The 19,322-nt window shown below is 37.1% G+C and overlaps 2 protein-coding genes across 2 annotated transcripts; one reads left to right on the top strand and one right to left on the bottom strand.

Annotated features, from left to right (window-relative positions):
- Window positions 1–9,291, bottom strand: LOC129274631 (cytochrome P450 2J2-like). The gene is made up of 4 exons (XM_054911408.2): window positions 8,745–9,291; window positions 2,363–2,976; window positions 1,411–1,738; window positions 1–814 (listed from the first exon to the last, which is right to left on the bottom strand). The coding sequence occupies exons 1-4, from the start codon at window positions 9,076–9,078 to the stop codon at window positions 636–638; spliced, it is 1,455 nt and encodes a 484-aa protein (XP_054767383.2). The 5' UTR covers window positions 9,079–9,291; the 3' UTR covers window positions 1–635.
- A 1,725-nt stretch (window positions 9,292–11,016) lies between these two features.
- On the top strand, window positions 11,017–19,051 carry LOC129274630 (cytochrome P450 2J2-like). Its single transcript, XM_054911407.2, has 5 exons — window positions 11,017–11,124; window positions 12,581–13,076; window positions 13,576–14,186; window positions 15,048–15,375; window positions 17,294–19,051. The coding sequence occupies exons 2-5, from the start codon at window positions 12,743–12,745 to the stop codon at window positions 17,470–17,472; spliced, it is 1,452 nt and encodes a 483-aa protein (XP_054767382.2). The 5' UTR covers window positions 11,017–11,124; window positions 12,581–12,742; the 3' UTR covers window positions 17,473–19,051.
- Window positions 19,052–19,322: the final 271 nt, after the last annotated feature.

Below are 19,322 nucleotides of genomic sequence, written 5' to 3'. Positions count from 1 at the left end.
GCTTCCAAGTATCTCTTTTATTGCGAGCTTTCGGCCAGTGGGGCCTTCATCAGGCCTATAATGCATTGAAACAAACAAAATAGAACAAAACCATACAAATAAAATCGTAATAACAACAAAGTAAATAATGTGTAACAAAGGGTACAGAACAGAAGGATTACACTAGGATAACAAAAAATAACAACAGAGGGGGTTGAGTATATATATATATATATATATATAACGCAAATAAACTCTATAATTTCTGCGCGAAGCTGGTTCACATCCGAATAGTTGTAAAAGCTACAGGGCCGAATAATTGAATTGAAACAAATTGAATTGAATTGAAGAAGCACCGAAGTTGACGCATGCACAGATGGTTCAATCGTCAACTTTACTGTCACAAAAGAATTCGTCGTGTACTAATGAAAACTTAAAAAAATCATGATCCTGAGAAACTGGGTGTTTTTTTTTTGGGGGGGGGAGGGGGGGGGGGGTTGCTTGTCCATTTTTCCTGCCCATAACGACCTCCATTTTTGGTAAAAACAGGGTTTTTTTTTCTTCATTTTTTTTGGGTAAAAGTTTTCTTCCAAACCAGCACCCCAAATAAAAATCGCTCACATGGCCTTGTTTTGGGTACAGCTTTGCCTACTAATTTAGCGTTCTACTGCACAGATCCTGTAAGCTATTGGGTTCATAGTGATCCCGATATCACCGTGAAGGCTAGGTGTCGGATCGTTAGAAGGAAGCCTGAATTCAAACTGCTGGAAGAGATTGGTGAAAAGGAGAAAGCTTTCCATTTTAGCCAGCTGACTACCCACGCAATCACGGCGACCTGCAGTAAATGGAAATAATGACACAAAAAAGAAAAAAAAATAACAAAAATGACGATGCTTAAAAACTATCATCAATTATTCATCCAGTGGAAAGATATTTATCATTCAGCATGAAATTGTTGGTTTTGTGGACAATTACTATTGGCTTTATTTCAACCAGACTAATGATAATGAATCTCATATCATGAACTCAAGATTAGTGTATGAGACCACATTCAAGCACACGTCCCCAATTAGGTGATCGATGATAATTGGGTCCCCGATTGTCAAATAACAAGGGTGTGTGAATATGTTTTGTGATGTAGGGCACTTCGTGGTCTTGAAAATACCCGTTAAATGACAAAGACAGCTGGAAGGTCTTTGTCGAAAAGTGATAACCCGGTACAGCAGTTTCGTCCTTAATTTCGGAGTGACGAAAAATGGCAAACTATGCCGTTTGTCCAGAGTCCGGGAGAAAACTACTCTTTTGATTCTGTAACTTTCGACAAAGACTTGGTTGTTCATTAAATGATTCGGCAATGTATAATACATAAATATATTCGCATGTTCTTGAATCCGGCTTGCGTTGTGGAGCGACAAACTATTATCATCTTACCAACACTGAATGGCATCCAAGCATCATTCTTCTGAAATACTTTCCCATCCTCGCTTAGAAATCGGCCTGGGTTGAATTCTTCCGGATCCTTCCATTCCCGCGGATCATGATGAACAGCCCACAGGTTCGGAACAATGATGGATCCTTTAGGAATCGAATAACCTCCCAAGGAAACGTCATCAGAAGTCATGTGGGGAACCGAGATTGGTAGAATTGGCCGAATCCGCATGACTTCGTGCAAAGTAGCGTCGCAGAAGGGCAGGTCTTCACGGTCCTTGGTAGTTGGTTGACGGCCACGCCCAACAACCGCGTCCAGTTCAGCCTGTACCTGAATATATGAAGGAAATTCGGAAGGTACTGGGTCAATATTTCCGTGATATTTTGATTTAAGAATAGGTGAAAACGAAAGTTTCGATTCGTCATTCATTTTACCGGTATTTAATCGTTGGAATGTTATCATCCGGCATCTTATGAAAGTGCAAATCACCCCCCCCCCCGCTGTACATGTAATCTGGTTAATGCAACCATCTTACTATGCTTGCACGTTATGCATTGTGTTCACAATCATATTGAAAACAAAATGTGTCATATACATGATATAGGACACTCACTATATCTACCATACGTTTTATCTTCCCATATCATTCCATGGCGATTCCGTGCTATGTCATATAGGACATTTTGACAATTTTACATCTTTTTGACATGAAAGTATACATTTTCTTGATTGGAGATGATCCTCAAGTAGTACGAGAAGGGGAATAAAAAAACAACAACAGCACTTAACATAATTGAAATGAAAAATAGTAGCGTGTCGTACGGGACACAAACATAACAGAAAATAACAATGAAAAAAAAAGCATGGAATCACCCTCTTTACCTCTCTGTATTTTTGGGACGTATGCATAATAGAAAAGATACAATTTATTTATGGTGATAAATACTTGCAAACCTTTCTTTGAACGTCTTGGTGAACCGCCAGGTATAGAATTATCCACGAGGTAACCACCGCAGTCGTATCCGTACCACCTCCAAACAAATCAAGCATGGCTCTCCAGAAGCAATCAAACTCGAACTCCTTCGAGATGTCGTCACTTAAGTATACGTCGGTGAAGTCCCGGATATTTTCTGCCTGGAAGGTTTCTCTGTGACTTTTTAGATTACCCATGATGAAATCTCGAACTATGAACGTGGCTTCACGGTAGCTTTTATATCTTGGGATGGGGAGATTTATGAGTGTTTGAAAGATGTTGACTGGGTCGGTCTCTGGTATTGCGGAGAGAGTCGTTTCCAATGCGCCCACCGCTTTCCTGAATGCTGCATCTCCGTATTCATATCGTCTACTGAACAACAGCTGACAAATGATATTCGCAGTGGCCTTACAGAGCAAGAATGCCAAGTCCGTGGGTTCCCCTCGAAGATTCCTGATTTCCTCAGCAAGGTATCGTGCCTCAAGGTTGATCTGGGGTACCATGCTTTGTTTCCCGAATCCAAAGGAGCGCAGGGCAGGAAGGGCGAATCTACGTAAGTTAGACCAAGATTTCCCATTACTCCACACAATGGAAGCTGCGTAAGAGAATAAAATGATAAAGGTCTCAGAGACAATAGCAGGAACACTGATTCGTCTCCATAATTCAGTCATCTCCGAGTCTTGCCTTCTGACAATGTTTCGTGGAATTTATTTGTTGTAAATTCATCTAAATACCATGGTTTTTCATTGGTTTAAACATAGTAAAACGACATGTTATAATGTACTTTTGACGTTTAAATCGTGCTGTATAGTACCACGGTTTCACTTCAGTTTTAACACTATGAAACTACGGTTTCACAATAGTTTCAGTACGATACAGTTCCCGTTGGTGATAAAACCATTTCAACTTTGTAAGTGCGTTTAGATATACCATTACTTTCCATGGTAATTATGGTGATACCAGCAGTGGCGTACAAAACAAAAAATCACGACCAAGAAAAAAAAAAAAAAAAGGGGAAAGAGAGAAGGGTGAAATATATTTTTTCCCTGAAAATTCATATAATATACTGTATATAATGTAAAAATCTAGTAACAACGTTAGATGTTTGTAATAAAAAAGTCGAAATTTTTGCTCGCTCGCTCGCAACTTTTTATTAATTTTGCTCGATGCGCCATATTGCACCCCTCAAAATGTTTGTCTTATTACGCCATTTAGTCTGGTCTGTTAGCGGAATTATGTGGACACGGTGGACAAAAGCATGATTTTTTCTCCAGACCTTTGTTTATGTATGAGAATTAAAAATGGGGTATGCTCCAAAAAATCTGGCTGCAGGAACAGTGAAAAAATGGGTGAAAATGTCAGAATTTATGAGTTTAGATTGGTCTGATATATAGACTAGCGCTAGTGCAAAACTCAATAGCAGTGCATTATTTTGCATTGGTTTAGTTCTTGAATTCAGACCCTTTTTGAACAGATATTCTGTTTGTCCTCACATCTCAATGCACTAAATATCTGAATGCAGATGCTAAACAAGCCGAATGGTGGTGATGGAGGGGGTTGAATGTTGGTGTGTATGTACATATTTTGGTCTTGGGGTAAAGATGTGCAAGACACATTTTTTTTGCATGTGTTGGAAATTGTGTTGCCATGGTAACAGTGTATTATGGCAAAAATAAGGTACAAATCTTGCAGTTAGAACTACTTCCTCTGTTGTCACCCAATTCTCATGAAATTTGGCACACACATTGGTCTTGAGGTGAAGATGTCTAAGACACATTTTGTGTGTCTTTCAAAAATCTTGTTACCATGGTAACAACATACTATTTGGTGAAAATTGGGGAAAAAATTACAATTCAAACTGCTTCATCAGTTTTAAATCAATTCTCATGAAATTTGACACACACATTGGTATTAGAGTAAAGATGTACAAGGCACTTTTTGTATGTGTTTCATAAATTGTGTTGCCATGGTAACAACATATTATATGGCAAAATTTAGGTAAAAACCTTGCAATTTGAACAACTTCATCAGTTTTGAACCATTTCTCATGAAATTTGGCTCATACATTTGCTTTGAGGTAAAGATGTGCAAGAACCATTTTATGTGTGCATTTGTCAGAGTATATTGCCATGGTAACCACATATGATAGCCAGAAATGCAGGAAAACTCATTGTGGATCAAACAACTTCCCCCTTTTTTAGTCAGTGCTCATAAAAGTTGGAAAAAATATTCATCTTTGGGTAAAGATTCATATTAAATTCTAAACTGCATTAAAATATATGAGTGTGGGGATATTAATCACCTTCAGTAATATTTCTAGGTTTTGGGGGAGGAGCGGGATTGGTCCTTAAAATCTGACATCAAAATAAAGGTTAAAGGCGGTGTCCATTAACACTCTTGAAATAAGCATCCCCTCAAGGGCATAGGCTGGGGGTACACTGGGTGAATGTGAAACCTTCTGCTCTGGCAAAGGAGTTCCAACACTGGCAAGCAAAACAAAATGTGTACCCCTTCTACTTTCAACGGCTGATTTTCCAAACCTTAGTTCCACCTTCCCAAGATGTGCACCCCTCCCCATACCACTTCTATCTCCCTATGCTCAACCAGTCTACGCCTTTGCCCCTCAGGGGTCTTTGTATTTTAAAGCGAGACATTACTCCCTTTTTTTGGGGGGGGGGGTCTTTAGAAAATGACCTCATAAAAGTAAAAGTTAAAGGATTATGACTAAGAACTTAACCCCCCCCCCCCGCAAACAAATGGGGCTGATATATTTTTTGAGCAGAAAAATGCCCCCCCCCCCATTGAAAGGTAAAAAGATTCATTTGCACTTCAGAGTTCAGACCATTCATTTGATGTTTAATGCATTCTGCTTTGGTAAAAAATTGTTTACAGTAGCCAATTAATCATTGTTTATTTATATTCTCATACTCAGTCTTTTATTCATATTCCATTCCAACTCTTTCTTTTTAACTATATCACATCACTCTTGATTTTGAGCTTCACCATACCATCTTGTTTCCTCTCTCCTTTTTTTACCCGCTCTTCTCTCCAAGTATATTTTTTCTGACATATTATAAAGTGAACCTTTAATCATGCAACTAATTATAGAAATATATATATATATATATACAAAAATCTCTGCACTTGTTTTAGAAATTCACTTGCAAATCCATGACTCAATAGCATACCATATCAAAAATATGCATATGTGCACAATAATTTTTTGCCTTCAATTTTATTTCATTTAATTTTTTCAGTATAATTGTCAAAAAATGAATATTATGTTTCAGTAGCAAAATTGTTGGATGCAAGATCTGACTGTCACAAAAAATGCAAATAATTTTGCATTGGAGTAAGGACGAACGTATTCACTGTTCATTGAGCAAATGATGACTTTTATTTCTCTACATATATTCTAGTCATATCCCTTTCAGATGGTGGTAACTGCAGGAATGGGAAAACTCAGTGATATAACTAAAATTTTCACAGAGGATTTTCGGAAAACAACTAAATCCATTTTTTTCAAGCAACAGTTATTCCATACTGAATGCTGCAACTATGAATTTGATGCACCTTTACCGAAATATAATATCATGACAGCCATTTCTTCAATTCTTTAAACTAGACATTAAATATAGCTAATAGTATTATTTAGGACAGAGTGTAGCCAAAATAGAGTTTAGAAGATTATGAAGAAAAGAATAAATGACATGGTATTATATTTCAGTGTAGGTGTAAGCATTCAAAATGGAATAATTGTTGCTAGATAATAATGAATTAAAATAGCCAAAAAAAAATGTACTTAGAGAGGGAGGAAAAGAGGGGGGGGGGAGGAAACAAAACAAGAAGGTATGGTAAAGCTCTAAAGTGCAAAAAGTGCAAAAAGTGATGTAAGAAAGTCAAAGTAAACACTGAAATGAACAAAGACTGAGTAGAAGGAGATAAATAAAACGTTGATTAATTGGGCACCGGAAATGATCTTTTATCAAACCAGAATGTTTTAGGCTTTAAATTAATACGCTGAAGTGTAAAGGATTTTTCTTCCCCCCCTTTTTTTTTTTTTTTTTTTTTTTTTTGGGGGGGGGGGGTCAGTTCCTAGTTGTAATTATTTCCTTTTACTCTTTATGTGGCAATTTTCTAAAGGCCCCCCCCAAAAAAAAAATGGAAGGGGTGCTTTCTTTAAGAGTGTTTAAGTTCCTAATGGCCATGTCCTTTAACCTTCTATATTTTTATGTTGTCAGTTTTTAAGGACCTCCTCCGCCCCCCCCCCAAAAAAAAAACCTATAAATATTATTGAAGGTGATTAATACCATGAATACCCTGCGCTATTTTATGATGTTAAAGGGGAATCCAAACCAAATAAACACTTGTTTTTATGAGGAAAAGAAAACATCAGACAATAGGTCAAAGTTTGAACAATATCGGACAAACCATAAGAAAGTTGTGAATATATAAAAGTTGTAAACATTGGTAATCACTATATACCCATGAAGACTTCAAATTGGCCGCACATGTGATGTCATAATGATGTAAGGGAAGGACCACTCTTCCATGTACAGAAATAATTATTTGACTAAAATGTCTTTTTCAAAAGTTTTACTTCAAATTGTATCTTTCTTTCATGAGGACATAAAGCATTATACTAACAGGTTTATATTACGGCCCCAATGAAATTTAGGAGAAAACCAAAAATCAAAGTACAAGGCCAATGGGAAAGTTGTCCTTGCGGCCTCACCCCTTGTCATAATTTACTTACCCATTATCAATTTGAAATCTACATACTAGTAGCCTTAGGGATCTTAATTTTAAAGCAGCCATAACTTTATTTTGCTTGTCCGATTGCTTTCAAACTTTCACCATTCTTATTTTTCTCCTTTTCCACACAACATTTTATGACCAAGGCTGGATTCCCCTTTAACACTGAATGTGAATCTTTACCCAAAATGAATATTTGTGTAAACTTTTCTGAGCACAGGCTGAAAACTGAGAAGTAGATTGATCCACAATTGATGAGTTTTCCCTGCATTTCTGGCTATATGTGGTTATCAAGGCAATGCACTCTCTGACAAATGAAAAAAAAAAAGGTTCTTGCACATCTTTATCTCAAGGCCAATGTGTGAGCCATATCATGCATGAGAATTGGTTTGAAACTGATGAAGTAGTTAAAATTGCAAGGTTTTTACCTAAATTTTGCCATATAATATGTTGTTACCATGGCAACACAATTTCTGAAACAATCACAAAAAGTGCCTTGTACATCTTTACTTTAATACCAATGTGTGTGCCAAATTTCATGAGAATTGATTTAAAACTGATGAAGCAGTTTGAATTGTAAGGTTTTTTCCCCAATTTTCACCAAATGTTATGTTGTTACCATGGCAACAAAATTTCCGAAAGACACACAAAATGTGTCTTAGACATCTTCACCTCAAGACCAATGTGTGTGCCAAATTTCATGAGAATCGGATGAAAACAGAGGAAGTAGTTCTAACTGCAAGATTTGTAACCTTATTTTGCCATAATACACTGTTACCATGGCAACACATGCAAAAAAATGTGTCTTGCACATCTTTACACCAAGACCAAAATATGTACATACACACCAACATTCAACCCCCTCCACCGCCACCCTTCGGCTTGTTTAGCATCTGCATTCAGATATTTAGTGCATTGAGATGTGAGGACAAACAGAATATCTGTTCAAAAAGGGTCTGAATTCAAGAACTAAACCAATGCAAAATAATGCACTGCTATTGAGTTTTGCACTAGCGCTAGTCTATATATCAGACCAATCTAAACTCATAAATTCTGACATTTTCACCCATTTTTTCACTGTTCCTGCAGCCAGATTTTTTGGAGCATACCCCATTTTTAATTCTTATACATAAACAAAGGTCTGGAGAAAAAATCATGCTTTTGTCCACTGTGTCCACAAGTAGGGTGTTTTTGACGCTAACAGACCGGACTAATTGGGTAATACCTTGGTTTATCCATGGTTCTACTTAGGGATGAAATGAAAAAAAAAACTTCGTTTTTATCTTGTCATTTTCCCCCCATTAGGGCATGTACTGTAAGCTTAAAAGGTTTAAAAAGGAACGGCCAATTTTTTTCATTTTACATTTCAATCATATGCTGGATAAACAAAATTAACAAAACTTGAGAGATTGGATTTAAACTTTATTATCATGATTACCAGCGAAGGCCTGAATCTAATAATATTTTTTGAAAGTACTTCCATGAAGACAGTTATAATGTGTCATATGACGTTCAAATGTCAAAGAAATTTTCTTTTCAAATTTCGACTCAAGTGACATTTCATTTCAATTGTGGAAAGTCCTGGAGAGAAAATAGAGTAAATCTTACCATCATTTTCCGCTCTGGGAATTGACCATTTGAAATGTCCTGGTACGAACCGATCTGAGGTGAATTCCCCTGACTTGACCAGCGCTTGTATAACACTCTCCTTGTCATTTAAGACAACGAAAAGAAACGCACCCCTCCGAACACTGAAAATTGGACCATACCTCTTGGCCAGATCTACAAAGGCTTCATGGATTAGGCCAGGTCCGAATTGGTAACCAATGATCGGGAGCGACCAAGGTCCTGGCGGGAGATTCCTCGGTTTCCGGGCTAACCAGAAGACAAGAAGAAACACCAAAGCACCGAGGAATACAGATGTAACTGACGGGTCAAACATCTTAAAATGTGATGAAAAGCAAACCGAATGCCGACCGAACGGAAGCTGAAGCTGGAACTGTTAACTGTAAAGAATGCTTACGAACAGTTTCGGCGATCTATTTAATAATAACCAAGTGTACTTGCATATGGAATGAACTATGAGTTCATGTTCTCGAACATATCAAATACCGAATTACAAAGTCGTATTTGCATATCTAAGAACGACAAGTGCAATGTATTTGAATTTACAACTGTAAAATTTAACAAGTCGTCCGGGGTCGATGGCTTGTAAATTGTCACCCGCTGGACTTTGCATTCTGCGTTGTTTTCTAATCAAGTTATGATTTGTTTGTGGTCGGTCAATAAGATATTATATTTACATGGCAAGTCATATCTGAAGGAATATAATCAGAACCAAAATCAAGGTTAATTGCATTGTTTACGGTACACTATGTGGTATGTCCTAGAAAAAGGACTAAGGAAAATGGATAGAGGGACAAGTGAAATGGAGAGTCGAGAAAGTGGATGACATGTTGGAAGCAGAATATCTTTCGGAAATGAGTAGAGTCAATGAGATGTCAGAAGGCTGAATTGAGACAGTTTGTGGATTGGTAGACCAGGAGCAGTTTTTCTAAAGGGTGCTGGTTTTGAAGAAAAAAATGGCCGAAGCTGTTAGCTCTATTTCTAGAAGACTATGTACTTCGTGAAGACTACATAAATCATGAGAGCGCGAAACGCATACTGAAATATAGGAAATGTTTACTAAAAACTAGCTATTTTGAGAGATTTTATAAGTTTTACTGGTTTACATGACTTACACAGCAAGAATGCAACTGTAAAACTTAACAGGTCCGGGGTCAATGGCTTGACATTGTCACCCCGCTGGACTTTGCATACTGTGTTCTTTTCTAATCAAATATTGATTTGTTTGTGGTCGGTCAGCATGATATTATATTTACATGGCAAATCGTATCTGAAGGAATATAATCAGAACCAAAAAACAAGATTAATCGCGTTGTTTACGGTACACAATGTGGTATGTCCTAGAAAAGGGACTAAGAAGGATGGATAGAGGTAGAAGTGAAATGGAAAGGCGAGAAAGTGGAGATTAGGACATATAGGAAGTAGAGTATCCTTCGGAAATGAGTAGAGTCAATTGATAGATGTCAGAAGGCTGAATTAAGACGGTGTGTGGATTGGTAGACCAGGAGCAGGGATCAGGAACAATTTTTCAAAAGGGCCGAAGATGTTTGCCTCATGTCTAGAAGACTAGGTACTTCTTGAAGCCTAAATAAATAATGCGAGCGCGAAACGCATGCTGGAATATTTGAACCATTTACCTAAAAATTGCTATTTTGAGAAATCTTTATTGGTTTTCATGGTTAATTTTCACTTTTATACACTCATTTAAATTTCCATTCCCCTTTCTTTTGTATGTTTCCCATATTTTACATCATACATCTGCTTGAATAAAGGAATCCAGAAGAAATGAAGTGATAATCGATAATCTCAATACATCTGTTTGTAATAGTTTCCGAAACGAATGTTTTATTCATTAGCAATAAACATAAGAAAATTATGATAAAAAAACAATATCAATGGTCATCATGCGTAAATACGATATTCATTACTATTATCATTGCTATTACATGTATAGTAATTATACTAGTGATGATAACTATTTTCATCATCATTATTATTATATTATCATATCTTTATTTTATTATTATCATTATTATAATTTTTTTTTTTTTTTTGGGGGGGGATAACACTGTAAACAAGAGTGTTATCCGTCCGTTCTGAGTCACGTGACTCAGAACGGACACCCCCTCATTTTCAGATACATACCGGCCATTATAATGGAGGGTTCTTTGATACCACCATGACAAATGGCAAGCAAATAGCCCATGTGCACTACGTCATGGGAACAATGATCTGTCATAGTTTAAACATGTTCAATGTTCAAGATGGGATCTTGCGAGCTTGGTGGAATTATCCTTGTGGGAAACATAAATAGGAATAATCCGTGTGGGAAACGTAAATAGGAATGATCCGTGTGTGGAACGTAAATATATAATCTTATGACATAAATGGCTTAAACACTGTAAAAAATGAAGTGCTAATTTGAACTAGAAAATCAGCACTCGTAGTGCAGTCACTATACAAGCACTGTAAGTGCTAAATTAGCACTTCATTTTTTACAGTGAATGTTTTATTGAAAGTAGTTTCAATTTTTTTCCATGAGATTTACCTTTTTTGCCCTCGATCTTAAAAGATTCCAGGAGTCTTGAGAATGAAAGTATATATGTGCATGGGCTTTCGTGTGTATGTGTGAGAGAGGGATAGAGAGAGAGAGAGAGAGAGAGACATGCATGGCCCTGGGAAGCGGGGATGCCGGGGTGCTACTAGTATTATGAAGCACCTTCAGGATTTTATCGCGTTGTCTCGGTTTAAAAAAAAAAATTAAAAATGAATCTTTAGGATTTAAACTAAATCCAGATTTCGATTGGTTCCCAACTACAGTCCACCTGAATTTATTTTAAGTCCCCGAAATTAAGATTGTTGCTGGAAACTTACGTTCAAGTGCAATCAAATGTCAGTCCCAAATTCTGGGCATTACAAGAAACTGTGCATTCAAAGAAATATGATATGCAATAAACAACGTAAATCAACTATACAATTCAATGTCGTAGGCTGGTTTCAGCATGGGGAGGTGCACATGCTGGGGAGGTGGAACTAAAGTGGTATGGGGGTGCACATCTTGGGGAAATGGAACTTAAGTTTTGAAAATCAGGTGTTGGAAGCAGAAGACGGGGTACAAATTTGGTTTTCCTTCCCAGTGTCGGAACTCCTCTGCCTCAGCAGGAGGGTGAAATTACAACTACAACTGCAAATTGTATATTTACCATGGAAAACTCGATTTCGGTTGGTTGCTTAGCCTTGCTTCCTCGGTATTATTATTTGAATTATATTTAAAGTATGCATACAACATTTATAGTTCATATAGTGCACATTGTGTACTTGGTTTTTAAGTAGGCCTACATGAGTTTAACTGCACAGATGACATTATTTTACAAATTGTTAACTATCTTGTACTACATACTTCTTAATAAGAACAACTTTTTTTATAATAATTATAAAATTTGAACTGGTATTGGTGTATATGATGTTTTTAATGTCTAGGAACATGAAGTAGAACAATTTAGCTGATCTATACTATTGATTTAATATGTCTGAATAAATGAGTAAATAGGTATCAGAGTAATTCAATTCGTGATTAGCCTCTCTTATCACTTGTTTACCTTTATCACTTTTATTACTTCGTCCGTGACTCTTCCCAAGGTTTTGAATTGCAAATGTTTAACAAACCGGAAACTTTGACCGGAGACTTTAAACCTGGAACGTAAATAAAAGAGTGTTTGTATTTGTTGATTCAAAGTAAACCACGTTTAACATCACATCATATATAAATGTATTCTCTCGACACTAGAAAATTCAATATATTTCATTCTGTTATTTAGATTATATGAGGTGAAACGACACAGGTCGAAACGTACCTACACACGAATTACGTTTTCTACCTTTACGTTAACAATGATGAATCGTAGTGACATTCAGCAGGATGGCATTCGGTACTAACTTATGTTCCACATAATCTGTATCAAATTAATTTCGATTTGAAAATGGGTGATATGTTAGTCACATCTTTTTTTCTTGGAGCATTGGGATTTCTGCTCTGCATCTTGTTGATCCGAAGACGAAAGAAACTTCCACCTGGACCATGGTCTCTCCCTTTCATTGGGTACAAATTTAAAGAGGACCTCATCCATGAAGCCTACACAGACCTGGCTAAGAAGTATGGTCCTGTTTTCAGTTTGAAGAGAGGGTCATTTCTCTTTGTTGTTCTTAATGACAAGGACAGCTTGAGACAGGCTCTTGCAAAGTCTGGGGAATTCTTCTCTGATCGGTTTGTGGCTGGTCATCTGAACTGGGGTATCCCAGACCCTCAAAAGAAAGGTAAGGTTTGCTTCTCGGCCAAAGAACATGGTGGTATTGTTTGATAAAACTGAATAAGTATTTTTTTGTCAAGGAGTATTTTCAATGATAAAATTATTCACATTCACTCCAACACTTTTACAAGTTCTCGACACATATATTTCAAAGATCGACGGGAGAGGGGGTATTGTGGGCTAAGACCATTAGGAAAAGATCGATCTGGGAGAGGTCAAGGTATACTATTTATTTTCCAAATTGTTAGTGTGACTCAATTTTTGCACAATACTGACCCAATTATTGATGGGAGGGGCTTCATCACCCCTCTCTCAGAACCGTTGTGGACTTGGGCGAGGATTGTTCTCTGAATCATGAATTTTCCTTCCCAGATCAATTAAAGTTAATAAGTGTAGGTTCTGGAATATATCTATATTCTCGCTCTGAAAAAGGGTAATTCATGGTTTGATGTAAGGTTTGGGTGATCATTGTAATGCGTTCAATTTTAATTTTCTTACCAACTTAGCTTCCATCGTGTTCAGTAATGGAAAGCCTTGGAGTGACTTAAGGAAATTCTCTCTTCCTGCTCTGCGCTCCTTTGGATTCGGAAAACGGAGCCTAGTGCCTCGGATCAACCTTGAAGCACGTTACCTTGCAGATGAAATCAGAAATATTCGTGGAAAACCCACAGATCTTTCGATCATGCTCTATAAGGCCACCGCGAACATCATTTGTCAGCTTCTATTTGGTCGCCGATATGAGTACGATGATCCAGAGTATATTGGGATTCTAAAGTCAGTTGAAGACACAGTCTCACTGATCCCAGAAACAGATCCGGTGAACATCTTCGAATCACTCATACACACACCGAAATACAAGCACTACCGTGAAACGATCTTTGCCGACAGGGACTTCATGATGTCTCATGTCAAAAGCCATCAGGAGACATTTCAGAAAGAGAACATTCGTGATTTTATCGACGCCTTCCTAGCAGATGATGATATACGCCAGGAATTCAAAGTTGAGTATCTTTGGCGGATTTTGCTGGATTTCTTTCTCGGAGGTACCGATACCACGGCAGTTGTTACATCTTGGGCGATTCTCCTCTTAGCAATTCACCCGGATGTTCAACAAAAGGTAGCGACCTATTTAAATTATTTGCCATTAAACCCTTATGAAGAATTTGAATGAAATTATTCAATTTTATATAGATTGTGCTGGTATTTTCCTCGAACCTTCCTCTTCGTGTTATAACATTCCGATTCCTTCTGGTTATCTTTCCCTTCTAAAATTTGATTTCTTTATTAATGAATATATATTTTTTCTCTATATTATATCTTATATTTACAATTTTAATGTATTTGGTGTTTTTTCCCATCTATCAATCAATAATAATCTCAAATAGATATTGAGAGCATATAAGTTTTTTCCATCATTCGCATTATTTTTTTACGAATTTCATTTCGTTTATATTCATTTAATATCACTGAGCATTTCTGCAGACTAAAATGCAAAGTAAGAAAAATAAAAGACAAGCCTTGATATCTGTATGGTCAGGGTTTTTTAATCAGTGGTGTATTGACTTAAAAGGATTGAGGGGAAGAAACATTGTGTATTTTGTAAGTCCCGAGCATGCAACGTTGACTATTTTAGTACCGAAAGCTAATTTTGTGATAGATTTTGAAAATACATTTAAAAAATAATATAATTTTCACCCTTTCTCCCTTACCCTCTCTCTTCCCATTCGGTGGTGATTTTAGGTGGGTCGTGAACCACCTACTCCCCTCCATTTATACACAATTTTGTTTATTCTGTTGTTTTTTTCTCACTGTGCATTTAGGTCTGCATAAATTTCATTTTAGCTTGTTTAGGCACACTGATTTTATCCAAACTAAGACCAAGGGGAAAGTAAACATTCATGATTTGAAATTCTTTCTTTTCGGAGGACACTCAATGAAGAGAGAAAAAACCCACACATTTTCTTTATGACCAACGCAGGTACAAACCGAATTAGACACTGTTATTGGACGTGGTCGTCAACCGACAACCGAGGACCGTCCACAGTTGCACTACTGCAATGCCACCCTTGCTGAAGTCATGAGAATTCGACCCGTTCTTCCCGTCTCAGTCCCCCACATGACTTCTGATGACGTTTCTTTGGGAGGTTATTCGATTCCTAAAGGAGCCATCATTGTTCCGAACCTGTGGGCTGTTCATCATGATCCGCGAGAATGGAAGGATCCGGAAGATTTCAACCCAGACCGATTTCTCAGCGAGGATGGGAAAGTGTTTCAGAAGAACGATGCTTGGATGCCATTCGGTGTCGGTAAGAAGGGAAAGAATATATTTGTACTTGAGATTTAAAAGTTCACCCATGTTGCCTGAAGGAATGGAAAAAACAATTTTAACGCCGAAAATTTTGCCGAAATCAGAAGTAAAAATTAAACGCTATGACATTTTAAAGGTTGGCTTATTGTATCAGTTACATGCAAAACACGGGTGATATGGAATGAAAAGATATGGTGGCAGTAAATTACTATTTGGTATTTGAATAATTTATCATGATGTATAAAATAATTTAATTCATGTGCAGATTAATTTGACAATAAGGAAACTCTTCAATGAATCTCTTTCGGGATTAGGAATGATAATTGTGTATTTTCGTAGAAATCAAACTCTTTTTAATTGTACTACGGAAAAAAAATAGTTCCACCATATTTTCACATAATTATAATTGCAAAAGAACTAGTGAGTGGATGCAGTCTTCCCTTATTTGCATATTTGCATACCGACTAGGATGTGTAATAACCTTTCTTTTGCGAAATTTTGCAACTCTTAAAGATGTCTTCATTTTTACCCTCGATTTTAAAGAAAGTGGCAGCGTAAAGCTGCTTTGATCGTTTGTTGTAAACCCTAGGCCAGGGGTTCTTAAACTTTCTATTTGAAGGGCCAGATGAGACTCGAAATAAACCTGAAAGGGCCAGGGTGAAGTGAATACTTAGAAAAAAATGTGCGCGAAGTGCGAAGACCCTTGCGGTCGGGATCCTAGATGCTCTCTGGTGCAATCTGGCCCTTATTTTTGGGAGAATTTAATCCAACAAATTTATAACAGTTTCATATGCATGGAACACAGGCAAAAGTAGAAAAGATTTCAAAATACAGCGAGAGTCAATAGTAATGACAACAAAATTGTAGTACTTTGTTAAAAGGAATGTAGATTGTACCCACAATGACCTAAGTTAATTTTAACACATACCTAGAATTGACATGATTGAAGAGACAGATAATGTTTTGCAGTAGGTCTATCAATATTTTTTTTGGAGTCAAAGTAGATTGGCCAACACATTGGCCTTGTGCTCGATTGTGGCAAAATGAATGATACTTGTCTGTCCATTCTTCATGGAAAACACGATTTTCAGTATTCACCATTCTTTTAATTGCAGAATTTGATACCATCTTGACCTGGCTAATAATTAATGATGACTAATGTACCCCTGAGAAAATACGCAGAGCTGAACCGGCAATTAAGCTTACGTTTTAACCAAATTGATCGCGTGTTGGAATGTGCGCGCACCTGTTTTCAAATGCAACGTGTTATCAACGTTTGATGTGAAACTACTTTTTCATTGTAGCCCTGGTCATCTAATAAGAAAGTAGAACAGACAGAAAATACTCCACTAAACTTTGCTTAATAGTCAAATTAATTTGACTGCCATTACTTTTAATACGGTTACATGGATACACAATGTAATCATATTGAGCTATGTTTCATATTGTGACTTAAAAGTGATTAAAAAAAAAACAGCAGTCTCGCGGGCCGGATAGAGAAGCTCCGCCCGCGGGCCGTAGTTTGAGAACCCCTGCCCTAGGCTCTGTCCCCTCATAAAAGAGAGAATATTGGCCTTTTACAGTGTCTTATACAAGCATTATATTTTAATTCACGCATGCTCCAGACTATCATATTTCTGGATGAACTGGGAAAATTTTAGATATTCTTTTTAACTAGTCTTAATCGTACGTTATTAAAAAAAAATGGGCCCATGTCTTTGCAGCATGCTAAAGTTGGCACCCCTCCCAAGGGTTTAAGGGAAGTATCTATTAAACTCGCACATTAACTTCAATGGAATTGCATGATTTAAATACGTGTATGCGCGTCTATATGAGCAGAGGTACCTTAAAACTACTTTATGCTAATCTGCTTGCTAATTGTCAACTAAGAAATTCATGTTTCTGTTGTTATACAGGTCGGCGGGATTGCGTGGGTAGTCAGCTGGCTAAAATGGAAACCTTCCTCCTGTTCACCAATCTCTTCCAGCAGTTTGAATTCAGGTTACCACTCAATCAACCCACTCCAAGCTTGCGTGGCGAGACTGGAATCACCATGAATCCAGAACCATACGAAATCTGCGCCATCGAACGCTAATCTTATAAAAATCATCTTCCACGACTATGTTCCTTATTAAGATTAATGTAGTTAATCTAGTTACGGGATTATGGTGTGGAGGGGGATGCAACCTGCACAATGGCTCTCCGACGTCGACACACCCTCACTGTTCCCGAACAAACGGTATTTGTATTCGATGGGTCTAGCTGCAAGGCAAACAAAATAATGTTGAAGAAGCAAATCTTGGATTTGAAACCTCGAACATGAAATGATATCGGTTATTGCAGCCAAAGGAGTTTAAGAAATCAACCTGCAAAAAAACAAAAAAACAAAAAAACAACAGTCACCTCTTTTTTGCGATGGAACATACATTTTTATTTTCACTAGAGAACTTTAGAATTGTGGTGCTCATATCAGGTGTATTATAAGCTAACATGATGACACTCTGATCATGATCAGGTTATGTGTGTATTAACTTGAAAATAATTGACCAGGAACAAAGTGGATGATAACCCCATCTCACAATGATTCATGATTTGTTTTTCTTCTTGTAATTTTCAGTATAGAAATGTGAAACTTATTAAAATAAATTGACAATTACCCAAACTTGGCATTAGACAAGTTTAAAAATTGAAGCACTTCCTTAAGACTTACTTCGGATACAAGCGAGCGAAATACAAACAATAAATATATTATTTTGAACATGTCATTGTGAACATATTACAATACACAATACAACAAAACAATCTCCTGAAGACGACAAAAACACACTTGTCGAAACGTCGAGTTTGGGTGGTCCTTTATCAGGACCAACACTTGCCCAAGAAAGATACATGGTGTACCGTGAAACCTACTCCACAACACATTTTATGAATTTAGGTACGTTATTTGGGCTTTTTTAACGAATTATTTCAATCAATAAAATCATGTGATCTTTACTTACGCCTGTCCAGAATGCATTGCATTGCATGCGGATGGATATGTGTGCCCTTTCGGGTGATCGTATCCTGCTCATCCCTCCTGATTTCCGTACGTTCATAAAGTCTACGATTTTGTTTTAGCACGGACTCTTATGCAAATCTTTGTTGTCCCTACAATGGGGTGTGGTATACAGTGACAGTCTCTGGCGGCTAGCCTGGGGTGGTGAGCACTCAGGCTCTATATAGGCCTTATACAACTGCTGCTGCCCCACCTTTTCTTCTTGAGTTCTATTTGTTTGGCAAAAAGTGATTGAATAGGCTGACACTAGAGCATATACTTAAATAGTGCTGAAATATATTTTCTTCTCCTCCTTCTTATTCTCTTCTTCTCCCCCTTCTCCTCTTTCTCTCTATCACTTTCTTTGACAATTTTCATGAACGGGAGCATTGATTGTCGTGCTTATGCAATTTTTAAAATGATTTGTATTTGTGTCAATTTTTTTTCCTCCCCCTGTTGAACCCCCTCTCTTGGCTCTATCATCCTACATCTCACTTTTACCTTATCTCTCCCTTTATGTCCCTCTCTTTTATCCATCTGTTTCCATCTATGAACTACATTGCGAAGTATGTTTCCACTCTTGATGCAATTTAATCATGAGTTTGTTTAATAAAATTTAACACATTTTCTTTGTATTTCATTTGTGAACATTTTTAACCGTATCCTTTCATTGTGTGCTGGCAAAGCTGCTGGTAAATATTTACATGTTTATACCAATGAATAATCTAATACCATGGCGGGGGGAGGCGGAATTAAGCAGACTATTAAGTGTTTTTGCTGTATGATAGTGATCCAAATTGTTTATAAAAAAACATTTGGGATATAATTTTTGACGAATTACATCGTAATCTGTACCATACACTTAGTTGAAGTCTCTGGAAATGTTACATACATTTAGGAGCTCGAGAGAA

Source organism: Lytechinus pictus, chromosome 13, assembly GCF_037042905.1.
Source record: "Lytechinus pictus isolate F3 Inbred chromosome 13, Lp3.0, whole genome shotgun sequence".
NCBI lineage: Eukaryota > Metazoa > Echinodermata > Echinoidea > Temnopleuroida > Toxopneustidae > Lytechinus > Lytechinus pictus.
This window is presented reverse-complemented; position numbering and strand designations above follow the sequence as displayed.

What these genes read in the sequence shown, in the direction of transcription:
- LOC129274630 (XM_054911407.2), top strand. Translation starts at nt 12,743, where the DNA reads ATGGGTGATATGTTAGTCACATCTTTTTTTCTTGGAGCATTGGGATTT. An exon ending in ACCCGGATGTTCAACAAAAG is followed by an intron (nt 14,187 to 15,047) that starts GTAGCGACCTAT and finishes TGACCAACGCAG; the next exon opens with GTACAAACCGAATTAGACAC. An exon ending in TTGGATGCCATTCGGTGTCG is followed by an intron (nt 15,376 to 17,293) that starts GTAAGAAGGGAA and finishes GTTGTTATACAG; the next exon opens with GTCGGCGGGATTGCGTGGGT.
- LOC129274631 (XM_054911408.2), bottom strand. Translation starts at nt 9,078, where the DNA reads ATGTTTGACCCGTCAGTTACATCTGTATTCCTCGGTGCTTTGGTGTTT. An exon ending in TCCCAGAGCGGAAAATGATG is followed by an intron (nt 2,977 to 8,744) that starts GTAAGATTTACT and finishes TCTCTTACGCAG; the next exon opens with CTTCCATTGTGTGGAGTAAT. An exon ending in TTGGATGCCATTCAGTGTTG is followed by an intron (nt 815 to 1,410) that starts GTAAGATGATAA and finishes CATTTACTGCAG; the next exon opens with GTCGCCGTGATTGCGTGGGT.